This window comes from Martes martes, assembly GCF_963455335.1.
Source record: "Martes martes genome assembly, chromosome: 4".
Classification (NCBI taxonomy): domain Eukaryota; kingdom Metazoa; phylum Chordata; class Mammalia; order Carnivora; family Mustelidae; genus Martes; species Martes martes.
This window is the reverse complement of record NC_137891.1, coordinates 2,685,677-2,698,089: the sequence shown is the minus strand read 5'-3', so window position 1 is coordinate 2,698,089 and position 12,413 is coordinate 2,685,677. Positions and strand designations below refer to the sequence as shown.

Sequence of the window (12,413 nt, the reverse complement as noted above, 5' to 3'; positions counted from 1 at the left end):
TCCCCGCTCCGCGTCCACGAGGCCGGCCTCCCGCGTGAACAGGCACAGAACGCTCGCTTCCCCGCGCCGGCTCTGGGAGGTCGGCTCTCGGAGGTGAGCTCCTGGGTGGAAGGGGACCGACGCGGACCCAAAACGCCACCTGCACCACGCACCACCAGCAGCTGTGAGACGCGACGCGACCAGAGGCCGGCCAAGCACACAAAACAGCCAATCCTTGGAATACACAGAAAATTCAAGTAATTTATTTAAAAACTGCTTAGTCTCCTCTTGAAATATATATATACGTATATATATCTGCTCTAGAATGATATTGCAGCATGATTGTTCATGCATCTGAAAGTTCTTCATTAAAAAAAAAAATCTTGAGGCAGCGAAGTATGACCATCGTCTGTGTCCAGGTGACATCAGGAAGCTCAGACCAATCTTTCCAAGTGAGAAAAGCAGACACTGCTCAGTCGTGAGAGAATGGTCTGGAAAGCATTCCCCAGCAGCTGCGGCATCTATGGACCGCGCGCCTTCCCCCAAGTCTGCGTTTGGCTGAGATGCTCAGAGCGGAGACCCCACCAGGTCCTGCGGGGGAGGGGACCGTCCTCAGGTCCCAGACACTCGCTTCACTTTGCCACTGCCCAACTCCGGCGTCGGGTGGGCCCAGCAGGCCCGAGAGGTCAGAAGAGGTCAGAAGAGGCCGGGGCCGCGTCCCACGCACCCGAGGTAGGCCTGGCGGCAGGTCCCAGGGGCCAAGGCCGCGCCTGGAGCTCTGCCCTCATGATTTCCCCAGCAAATGGTTTAAACACGAGTCAAAGTGCAATGAAAGAGTCCGTCTCCTCTCTGGGGAGCTCTGGACAAAGATGACGGGGTCGGGGGTCCAGGTGCAGACATGGGCGCACACCCGCGGGGGCCTGTCTGCTCCCCGGGATGCTGCTGGCTGCAGGTGCCCATCCCGGCCCGCCGACCCCGCAGGCCACCCCCAGATGACCCTGTCCTGCCCCCCAGGTGCCCTGGGGCCCTCCTGGCAGCACAGGTTCGGGATGGGGGTGCGGGTGGGGGGGTGGCTGCCACTTCCCGCTGCCCAGAGGCGGGCCTGCCCCCCCCCATCAGACTCTCTGAGGAGAAGAAAACATGGTTTCCTTAAGAAAACCAGTTTTGAGAGAAAAAAATTTTTTTTCTAAAATAATGATAAAAATATTCTCCAATAATGGCAGCACCAACAGAACGTGAGATCTGACACCTGCAGGCCCCCAGAGGGCGCAGAGAGGCCCAGTGACTGGCCACACGGCTGCTGTCTTTAATCCGCAGACCGCAGGCGGCGAGCCACAGCACGGACTTGTGGTTTTCAATTACGACCTTGGAAATGAAAATCTTATTTTTCTCTGGATTGCTTGTGTCTATTGTAAATCTGCCTTATGATTTAAAAACATGCAGAATAATATACCTGCGAAATTAAACAGTTGAAATCAGAAGCTCCTTTTCAATTAAAAAAAAAAAGATTTCAAATGATTTTTTTAATCGTGGAAAAAGTAATCAGTGTGGTATTTCTGCCCAGAGGCCCAGGCCTACCCTAGAGCTACCGCACCCCCACCTGTGTCGTGAAGGAACTCTGCTTTGTGCCTGTCACCAAAGTCACAGTGACCAACCCGCCCGCCATCCCCAACCCACCCCCCCAGGAATGTGTGTGCACAGGGGCGAGGCTCAGACTATCGACTCCGTCTCCACCAGCCCCTGCAGGCCCTCCTTCCGGGATAGGGTCAGGACGGTGGGCTTCTGGCCGCCGTCCCCGCCGTCACCCGGCGGCCGGGAAGACAGGCCCTTCTGCTCCTCCTTGGCCTCTTCCGACACCTCCGGGTAGATCACCAGGAACGTGGCCGTCAGGAAGCCCAGGAAAGAGCCCACGGAGGCCACCATGGGGATGACGCGCACGGTCCCGACGGCATCCACCACGCCCCCGAGGGCAGACGCCACCAGGATCTGGGAGATGTACACCTGGCAGGACAGGATGGCACAGTCTATGCCGAAGCCACGCTTGGAGTTCCCGGGGCTGTGGTGGACGTACTGCAAGAGAGAGAGCCCGAGAGTGAGCGCCGTGGCGGGGGTCGGCCCGTCAGTCAACACCGCCGTGGTTTGAATACGAGCTCAGAAGTCTGGAAACAGAACTTGCCTTCCGTCGGCTGCTTGGCGACCACTCAGCCCGTCTCCCCGACCCCGTCCCACTTCTATTCAACACTGTATTGGAGACTCTGGCCATTGCAATAAGGCAAGGAAAATGGAAAACATATTAAGGAAAAGAAAACATCAATCTCATCGCACGCGGGTGGCGGGGCTGTGTGTGGTGTCGGAAGGATCTACAGATGCGCTCAAAGAATTAATAGAAGAATGCAGCGTCTTTACAGGTAGAAAGCCTCCGCACTATCAAGTTCGTAACTTTCCCCAAACTGATCTATACAATCAAAGTATTTCCAATGTCAAAGCCCAGAAACTGCTCTAACACTCAGACGAAAAGTAAACCATCAGGAACACCCAAGACGATCTCAAAGAGCAAAGACGAAGGACCCACGGCACCAGATATCGGTCTTACTACGAAGCTACTTTAGAACAGAGCACTTGCCTGAGAACAGACCGGCCAGTGGAAGAGGACAGAGGGACGAGAAAGGCCACCCCCCACAGACCGGCACCCAGCTCGGACAAGGACGGCACCGCAGTGCGGGTGGGGACCAGGTGGCCCTCATGTGAGTGGCACTGGGTCACACAGCTACCCGGACATGGGGAAACGAAGTCACACTCCTCTACCGCACACACGCACACACACACACACGCACACCCATATCCCAGGTGGACTGCAGACACGCACGGGACAAGGGTGCCACCCAATGCCACCGCTGGCAGAGTGCAGCACAGACCGTGGCCGACAGCGAGACCGGGAGGGGGAGAGCCGTGCTCTGCAACCGCAGGAGGGGAGCACAGGCGTGGAGGCAAGGCAGACACTCTGGTCCCATGAGGTTCAAACACTGGCAAGAGGACGACACGGGGCCAGAGGTGAGGACGAGGACCAGCTTCCTGTTGCTGCCGCCTCTGCGTTACTCTTTCCAGTTTGTTGTCCAAAAACCCACTTACGCTGTTCGCTTACAGTGTGTGTACTTTTCTGTAGTCGCGTTACACTCCGACGCGACAGCTTATTAAAAAACACGATGTGGTTACTTGGGTTTTCATTAGTTTGGCATTCCGCACGTACCTAATCACTGCGGATTTACTTTGCTTCTCTAATCGTGCAAGAGAAGATTAAACATAGTTTGGGTTTATTTTTTCCTTTCTGTTTTTTCCTTTCCTTTTAGGGTCCGTTTCTGAGTTTGAGAACCACGGTCTATACCAGCGTTGTGGCCACGGAGCACTTTGAGATGCGGCTGGTCAGAGCCGAGAGGGACTGCTGGCATCAGATACACACTCCCTCCAAGGCTCAGGGAGAATAATCAGAATTTTATATGGGATGTGCTGAAATCATGGTGTCTGGGACGTTATGGCGATGAACAGCGTTCGCTGTTACACCGACTGCACCTCTCTGCTCCCTCTCTAAATGTAGCTGCTCGGGGCGCCTGAGTGGCTCAGTGGGTTAAGCCTCTGCCTTCGGCTCAGGTCATGATCCCAGGGCCTGGGATCGAGCCCCGCATCAGGCGCTCTGCTCGGCAGGGAGCCTGCTTCCCCCTCTCTCTCTGCCTGCTTCTCTGCCTACTCTGTCAAATAAATAAAATCTTTTTTAAAAAAAATAAAAATAAATGTAGCTGCTCAAAGCACAGATGGACCCAGGGGGCTCACGCCCTACTGCACAGACCAGTGCCGGCCAAGCTCCCCTGCTTTGGGGCCTGTGAGGGGACAGCAAGGGGCAGGCAGCCCCCCAGGTGCCCGACCCAAATCCCTTAAGATGCACGGGAAGGCGCCAGGCCGGCCGGGTCAGGTTGGGGGGGGGGTGTCAGGTGGGCCACGGAAGGAGCCAGTGCCTCAGACCGACCCAAGTAGGGGGCACTTCAGAACCAAAGACCTGGGAGGGCCATCTGCACCCCAAATGCCCACCCAGCGGAAGGTACAGAGCTCTTTGCCTAGAGACGAGTGGAGAACGAGCAGGGGCTTTGTAGCCAGATGGGTCTGATGATCTGACCTGAGCTACATTTTGGGTTGGTGACCTCGGGCCCCACCACTGCATCCACTGCCCCTGACCCCAGCCCCCAGCTTTGGACGCACCTCCTTGATGTCGTGGTACTGCCCGAGCAGGGCGTAGGGGCAGTAGGAGATGCTCATGGAGACGATACCCATGGTGCTGATCATGACCATGGCCACGTAGACGTTGGCGAACAGGGCCATCACGGCCGTGCCGATGGAGAAGCCCAGCGTCCCCAGCACGTAGATGACCCTGATGCTCAGGTCGTAGTTGTCCAGATACTTCTGTAGCAGCGCTGCAGGGAGAGTACGGCCACGGGACAGTGACCCCAGGGCCCTGAGCTGCGTGCTCACTCCACTCCTGTCGGCCGCCCCCTGCTGCTGCTGCTACCCAGAGCCCCCCGCCCCGCCCCACTGAGTCCCACCTGCCCCCACAACACGTGCGAGCCCATGGTACCCCTCTGAGCTCCCCAGGGCTCTGGCACCTCAGACGACAGCCCTCCTAGGTTGGGTCCCAGAGTCCAGAGCCTGGTCCCACCCAGTAGCTCCCTGGGGCCTCCTCACCCTGCAGGCCTGCCTGGCCCAGACCCTTCCCCCGGGAACAGCCTGACACCCAGTCTTGACTTAAGATCTCAAATTGTGGCTGGTTTCCCCAGGGTGTAAACCCCTGAGTCTAGAGGGACAGACTCCTGCTCGCCCTTCTGGCCCCGCGGCTCAATGTCACCTCCCCCAGGAAGCTTCTCTGAGGCTTCAGACAACGCTGCGTGACCTTCAGGCTGCTTCCCACTGCTCCACTGACCTTGGCCATCCTCAAGTCCAGGCCAGACTGAAACAACGCCGACCTCCCCCTCTAGGTACACGTAGAGAACAGGACGGACCCAGGCCAGACTTGTTCAGGGGACCCTGGACCCCGCTGTGCCCCATTCCTGGAAGGTGGGCCTAGGCATGCCTGTCACCCCGACCCCCCTCCTCAAGGATGAAACCACACCTGCAGGGAAAGGCCTCTCCTCCATGAGGTCTGCAGGCCCCACCTCCCCCTGTACTCCTGGCTAAGCACAAAAGACCCCTCTCCCAGCCCGCGGGCCCGGTTCCTGCTGTCCCCCACCCCCAAGCCCGTCCCTTGCCGGAGCCCCTCTCTGAGGCGCCCCCAGGGAAGGAACCAGCACAGAGGACAGCCTGCACGTGGTCTGAGGATGCCCAGATCCAGACACACGAGTTTCCATGCTTCTGGCCCTGAGCCACAGCCCTGTTCCAAGTCAGGCCCATCTTCCGGGCAGGATGACCTGGGCCCTGTTTCCCGCCACTGAGCACCCCGAGGGAGTGCGGCTGCCCAGCCTGGAGGTCGGCCTACCTGAGCAGACGGCGCCGGTGGCCGCGTAGATCACCAGGCCCCAGCAGCCCATCTTCATGCCCGCGTTGTAGGCCTGCCAGGCGGTTGAGTTGGAAGGGGCCTGTTCCGGAAAAGAGACCGGGGCTCAGGCCGGGGGCGGGGATCACGTGCCACAGCCTCTGGGCAGAGGAGGGCACTCTCCAGCTCAACCGCAGGCGGGCTGTTTGTGAACCGCGATGAACGCTGCGCCGACAGGCGACGCAGTACGGTACGGGCTGGGCTCTGCACAGGTGGTTCCAGCCCCTCCCAGCCTCGCCCTGCACCGGAGCCCGGGCAGAGGCCATCGGGCCCAACGTGAGGTAACGCAGCCCCAGGCGCCAGCCAGCCGCCGGGCCGGGGCACAGAGGCTGATGCCCGCCAGCCGCCGGGGCGGGCACACCCCGGCTCTCACCTTGGGGTCCCCGTCGAAGATGACCTGACCCATGAAGTCGGTGTAGAAGACGGCCTCAGCGATGACGGAGAACCAGGTGAGCAGGTGGCAGAGGCACAGGCGCGTGAGCTCCTTGGGCATCTTCAGCATGGACAGCCACAGCAGCCGCACGGTGGTCTCGCCCTCCCCCTCCTCGCTCTCCGTGTCCCCGCTGGAGGCCGTGGCCCCGCTCTGGTTGCGGTGCCGGCAGCGCTGGCGCTTCTGCAGGTCGTACAGGTCGCTCATGCTGCGCGACGGCTTGATGAGGACCACGGCGTTGGCCCGCCGGTAGCGGTAGCGGTGGGAGCCGATCTTGCCGTAGTAGGAGAAGGTGCTGGAGGCCTGGCGGCGGAACATGTGCCTCCGCCGCCTCATGGAGCCAGATGCGGCGGCGACGGGCCTCACGTCCACCCTGGTGTAGCCCACAGGGCCGTCCGTCGGGGGAGAGCCGCTGCCGTTGGGGACTTTGGCTTCGGGCGTGTGATTATCGAGCAGCGTGTCGTCCTCCTTCGCGGTTTCCCTGAGCAGTGAGGCCAGGCAGGGCGGCCTGGCGCGGGCGAGCTCCTGGCTGGTGCTGCGGGGGGTGCCAGGGTACGAGCCGTCGTGGAAGATGGAGGGCTCGATGTCGGGCAGGAAGGGCAGCTCGGGCTCCAGGTCGAGGGCGGCGTCGGGCACGTGCAGCACCGAGTCGCTCTTGCTCCGCACCATGCCCGCGCCCAGGTAGTCCAGCGCGAGCTCGTGCTCCGACCGCACCTCCTCGGGGAACAGCCCCGCGCCACCGTCCAGCGCGCTCCCGCGGGTGGCGGGGGGCAGCGCGTCGGCCGCCTCCCCAGCCCGCTCCTGCTGGGGGCTGTACTGCTCCTCGTCGATGCTGAACAGGTGCAGGGCCACCGACACCACGAAGATGATGGCCGCGAAGAAGAAGAGCACCTGGTTCTGAGTCCGGAACCAGGTGCCCAAGAAGGTCTGGGTCCAGTCCAGCCCACCCAGCACATAGCCGATGGCCCCGCCGAGGCCTGAGCGGGTGAAAGAGACAGAGGGGGCCTGTGAGCGGTGTCAGGCACCTTGACACTCCCTCCCAGACGGGGAGAACCCAGGAAAGATCCCGAAGGGCCTGTGCCCTTAACCACGGACCAGGCCTGGCATTTGTAGCTCTGGCCGAGTCAGGACAACTTTGGGGATGGAAAATGAAAAAGTGATGGGAAAAACACAGTGAGAAACTCCAGCTGACCCTAGGTTTGGAGCTCTGACTTAACAGAGTCCTGTCCAAGGAATGAGGAGCAGCTGTCTGCCAGGATAGGAAACAGATGCTTGCCCGCGACTCTGGGCAGTGCGGCCCGCCATCCCGCAAGCTCAGGATGCGAACAGGGCCTGAGCACGGGGAGAGGTCAGCGGGGGCTGCTCCCCGCCCCGCCGACCAGCACCGTCCAGCACCTGCCCTCCCGCCCGAGGTGGGGAGGAGGGCCACGGGAACAGCCTCCCCCCGCGCTGGCGGTCCTGCCACGTGCCGGGTGGGGCGGGGGCAGGGCTGCGCTCTCACCGGCAGAGAAGGCGTGGATGTTAAGGGCCATGTCCTGCTCCTCGCTGTCCACCACGTCCAGCAGGTAGGCCCGGATGGGGCCCTCGGTCGCGTCGGCACTGAAATCCAGGACGACCACCCCCAGCACCGTGAGGACGATGCCAATGGGCTGCCGGTTGGGGACATCGCCGAGGGACAGACCTGACCGAACACATGGGGCAGTCAGATCGCAGCTCCTGAGAGCAGACCGCCACCTGCAAGGGGAGATGGGGACACTCTCGCCAACGCCAGAAAGGGGCGTGCTCCTTGGCGCAGAAGGTCGGCACAGAAGACAGGCTTGTGTTTTCCATTTCTGTTATGTGCACGGTTATTTTTTCTCCCCAGTCACGTTAGCTGCTCAGTGAACCTCAACGCTTACTTACTTTGACGTTTTGTAACTAAAAAAGGATCCTTCCTCCCTAACCTTACTGGGAAAGGAGGGGCATGCTGGGAGCACTAATGAACAACTAGGAGAAAACGTGACGTGTGACACACGCGGTCACACACACATGTGCACACGCACCACACTGGGGTTCAGGGTCGGCCCTGGGGCCAGGGTCTACGGGGGCGCTCCTATGGCGCTCCCTGAACACGTGACGGGTCTCCCTGGTCCATCCGCTGTGGTTTCTCATCTTCCAGTGGAGGACTTCGAAGGCTGTCCTCCTGATGCTACCCAGCGAGCATGTTTCTTTTCCAAGAAGAATTAACCTTTCAGGGCTAACACTCACAACGTTTTGTACGTCAGACTGCACCCAAGACATCCAGCCAGAAACACGGGCCAGCTGTGCGGAGGGCCACAGTCAGACCCCGGGTGACAGCCCACCCCAGACCACAGGAAGTACTCATGACGTCCCCTGGGGTCGTCAGGTGCCTTCTCGAAGTGGCCCAGGTTCCAGAAAGGGGCGGCTCTGCAGGGCGATGGGAACGGCCCGACCTCCAGCACGATGCCTCCCACAGCAGGCTGTAAGCACCCAGAGGAAGTGGCAGTCACATGCCACCTCTCACTGGCCTTGGGGAGTATGCCCTGAGCCCAGAGACCGAACCAGTCCCCTGATGGCTGAGCTAGAGCTGGGTCCTGAGACCGGCGGGAATCCTGTGCCCGCAGATGCGGGGGGTGGGGTACGAAACCCGGGGCCCGGAGCAGGTTAGCTGCAGCAGCACGGGAGGTGCAGGGGAGAGGCCAGGAGAAGCGTGAGCACGGGTAGACAAAGGGTGCCACAGGCGGCCCACGCGCAGACGCAGCCTCAGAGAATGCCACAGCTGTCTCTCGGGGGGACAGTGCTGCGAAGGGACACCAGCTCCGTAGGGTGAAGGGGACAGGCCGAGAGCCAGCAGCCCTGAGCCCACAGGGTCCCGGAGAGCGCCATCCGCCCCCGGACTTCGCCAGCAGGTCGCACTGGCCTTCCCGGGCCCCAGCCCGGCCCCACACAGGCCTCTGAGAGTCCGAGGGGCTCTGGGCCTCTCTGTGAGTGTTCCAACACACTTGACGTCGACCTAGGCCATGCGTGCGCAGGTCAGAACACCGAGGAGGCCTCGATCTTAAAAAGCCGTTGCCAGAAAACAGGTTTTGTTTCTAACAGTTCTGATGAGCTCCCTCGGGGCAAGCCCATTTTCCCACGCAGAGCTGCTCGACTTAAAAACAACACAACAAAGCACGGGCACACGAACAGAAAAACAAGCATGGAACCGGGTCTGGACGCTTTCGATCCCACGTCTGAGAAAAGGAGAAAGAAGAAGGGGGGTTTCTGAAGCCGCACTGGAAACAGGACGTGCTGTCGGACGCGCGGGGCAGACAAGCGGGTCACAACAGGAAGGGCTGCCCTGTGAACACGTCCCCACGGCGCTCCCACGTGGGGCCCGGCCTCAGCCCCGCCGGGAGCGCCCGGAAGCCCCGCGCCTGCCCGCCGGGCGCCGCCGAGAGCACGGCCCCTCCCGCCGGGACGCGGAGGGACACTCACCGATGGCCGAGCCGTTGAGGAAGAGGGCCACGCCGAAGAGCACGCCGACGCACAGGGCGAGGATGAAGGGCCGCCGGCGGCCCCAGCTCAGCGTGCAGCGGTCACTGGCGGAGCCGATGATGGGCGTGAAGATGAGGCCGAGGATGGGGCTCAGGAACCAGGTCAGGCTGTAGTACTGCTCCGGAAGGCCTGGGGCACAGGGGGTGGGAGGTCACCGGGTGGGAACGCGCACGCGGACACGCGCGCACCCGGGTCAGAGCCTGGGACATCTGACACCCACCCGACGCCAACTGAGAAGCATGAGGTGGCCAGAGGCCAGCACCTAGGCCTCGGAGGTGTCCCCGGCAGCCGGGCACCCAGTGTGACAAGCGACACTTGCTAGAGCCAGCAGAGCCTGGACCTGCTGCGCACACGGAGACCGAGCACCCGTGGCACGGACCACACTGACCAGGGCCTGCGTCTACAGCTGCTCAACGCGGCATCACAGGCACCGGACCCAGAACGGGGGTAGCGGTGAGGAACACCCGCCCCCGTGCGCCATCCTGGGCCTCGTGGCCAGAATCTATGACAAGAGTCTCACTGAGGGGCCGCATGTGCTCAAGGACCCCTGCCGTGGGCTTCTGAGAGGGCGGGGAGCGGCCCCCGAGAGAGGAGGCGCAGGTAGGTGTTCGGCTGGAGCCCAGGTGTTCCATCAGGCACCGGATACCGCTCTGCTCTAACCTCCTAACCACCCAGGGAGGTAGGGATTATCATGCCCGTTGTCCGGCAGGGGAATGTGAAGCTCAGAGAGGTTAGGTAACCTGTGCAAGGTCACACAGTGACAAGGTAAGACCACCCTCGCACAAAGTCCGTGCCCGTTGCCGGGGGGAACGGCACACCCATACACTAGAGCGCTACACAGTGGCCAGGGGTCCCGGCTGCAGCATGACCAACCGCACCCCACACATGCCAGCCACGGCAGGGCACACGCCGTGGGCTCCGTTTACATGAGGTCTGAGTGGCTGGCAGAGCTTCTGCTGGCAGAAGCCGGAGCACTGGTAGCCCGCGGGAGGGGCGGGGGCTTTGGGGCTCGTGTGTTCTCTTCGTGATCTGGATGGGAGTCACTAGTGACTGGCCACCCTGCTGCAGGCTGCCAGTGTCCTGCGTCCATGAGAAGTTGACTCAGACGACGACAGCGCTCCACACACCAGCGATCCCCGGCTAGCACTCTGCCCAGACATGAGCCCTGGGAAATGGGGGGCTGGGTTGTGCCCCCGGGAGCCACACTTGTCTGGCAGAGGGAAGCACCCCCTAAAACACTTAGGCACACAGTCCACAGTTCAAGGCATCGGCTCTGACGTCTATACCACACGGAGCTCTAGGGAAGGTGGGCTGGGTTCCTACTGCAAGTCACCAGACGGACCGATGTCTCAGGAAACTAGTGGCCGGCTGAGCACTTCCCCGGGGCCAGCTCTGGTTTCTCCCGCAGGCCTGGGGCCTCCGTCCTCCTCCTCAAAGGCAGGCAGAGGGGAGAGCAGCAGCCGTGCGGGCGGGGCCCACGCTGTCCCTGGGCAGGAGCCTGTGTGTGGCACCACGAGCCTTGGAAAGGACCAGTCACATGTGCGACACGGTCCCTGTCACACAAAGAATGGAAAGTGTTCCTGACCCTGGGTACATAGACTCTTACTTTCTTTGGGGCTTTTAATACGACACAACTTTACCAATAAACACTGCTTGGCCGGCGGGAAGACCCTAACCGCCGAACCTTCTGTTTCACCCATCCTCGGGCAGCCCGCGAACCCCTCCCCAGTCCAGCTCTTGGCTGCGGCTGGCGCTCTCCATCCCTGGACGGCTCTCACCCGCCAGGCCTGTCTCCACCCACCCTGTGACACCCACCCTGTAACGTCAGGTGTTGCCACCAAGCCCACGCTCCAGTGAGAGGACAAGTCCCCTCCAACGGCCGCACCCCCCGCCCCCTCCTTGGCCACAAGCCCTCGCGCCCGGCAGCCCCCACCGCGGCGCGCACACGAGCGCCGGGGACCTGCAGGGCCTGCCTGGGGGTGGGGCGGCGAAACATCGAATTCAGCTCATCTTTGCCTTATGTAGCCCCGGAGCACACATACCCCTTTGGCGCTGCCTCACGGCTCCTCGTTTACGTGCCACGTTACTGTCCGCGCCCCCGCCTTGTCTCTCCGCACCTCCTGCCCAGGCCTGCTTTCGGCCAAGTTAACGGAATACTGTCTTGCGCTCCGTTTTAATTTACACTTTGGCTTTTTAGCCTTATCTTGCAAGGGTCTGCTCGGGAGGGTTCATGACATGCCACTCTCCCGTCCGGTGCAGGAGGAGCCCAGCACACGAGCAGAAACCTCGAGAATGCCACCGTCCTTGCCCCCGGGGCTCCTCGCGCACACGTCGCACACACGTCGCGCTCGCGTCCCATCTAGAGGGCGTCAACCCCGTCTGTGTGACAGTCTTTGCTTTAAACGGTCACGTTTAAGGGAATTAAAAGGAAAACTCCCTTTGTTTCACCTCCCACTGAGCCATGTCTCCCTTCCTTTCTGAAGACCCGAGTGCTCACACAGTGGCACGTCCCTTCTGCCTCTGGGCTGTCTAGCTCCTTCAGCGTTTCTTACAGCAATCTGCCGACGGCAAATCCGCTTGCTACTTTACCCAAAATCTCTCCCTCTTCTATTCTGACAGGGTATTTTTGCTGGATAAAGAATTCTGGGCTAACTCCTCCCGCAGCCCCCTCCGGAGCGGTGAGGCGCTCACTCCCGATTCTGCAGGGAAAGCGGTGACATTTCACGTGACTGGAGAGGCCAATCGTCTTCCTCTCCTCTGGGTGCTTTCAAGATTTTCTCTGTCTTGTTGGCTTTTAGCAGTTTGACTACGATGAACCTAAGTTTCCTTTTTCTCCTGCTTGGACGCCACTGAGCTCCATGAAGCCGTACCTACCCGTCTTCCAGCACACGCGGG

The 12,413-nt window shown here is 61.2% G+C and overlaps 1 protein-coding gene across 1 annotated transcript in view; it reads right to left on the bottom strand.

The window, feature by feature from the left end:
• Positions 1 to 216: 216 nt before the first annotated feature.
• The window catches only part of SLC45A4 (solute carrier family 45 member 4), a 28,654-nt gene continuing 16,457 nt past the window's right edge, over positions 217 to 12,413 (bottom strand). Inside the window, exons 2-7 of the mRNA XM_080800723.1 lie at positions 9,459 to 9,647; positions 7,483 to 7,662; positions 5,925 to 6,958; positions 5,495 to 5,594; positions 4,228 to 4,439; positions 217 to 2,049 (exon numbers count right to left, since the gene is read on the bottom strand). Of these exons, the coding sequence (XP_080656849.1) occupies positions 1,690 to 2,049; positions 4,228 to 4,439; positions 5,495 to 5,594; positions 5,925 to 6,958; positions 7,483 to 7,662; positions 9,459 to 9,647 (2,075 nt within the window). The 3' untranslated portion in view covers positions 217 to 1,689. The remainder of the gene's footprint in view (positions 2,050 to 4,227; positions 4,440 to 5,494; positions 5,595 to 5,924; positions 6,959 to 7,482; positions 7,663 to 9,458; positions 9,648 to 12,413) is intronic.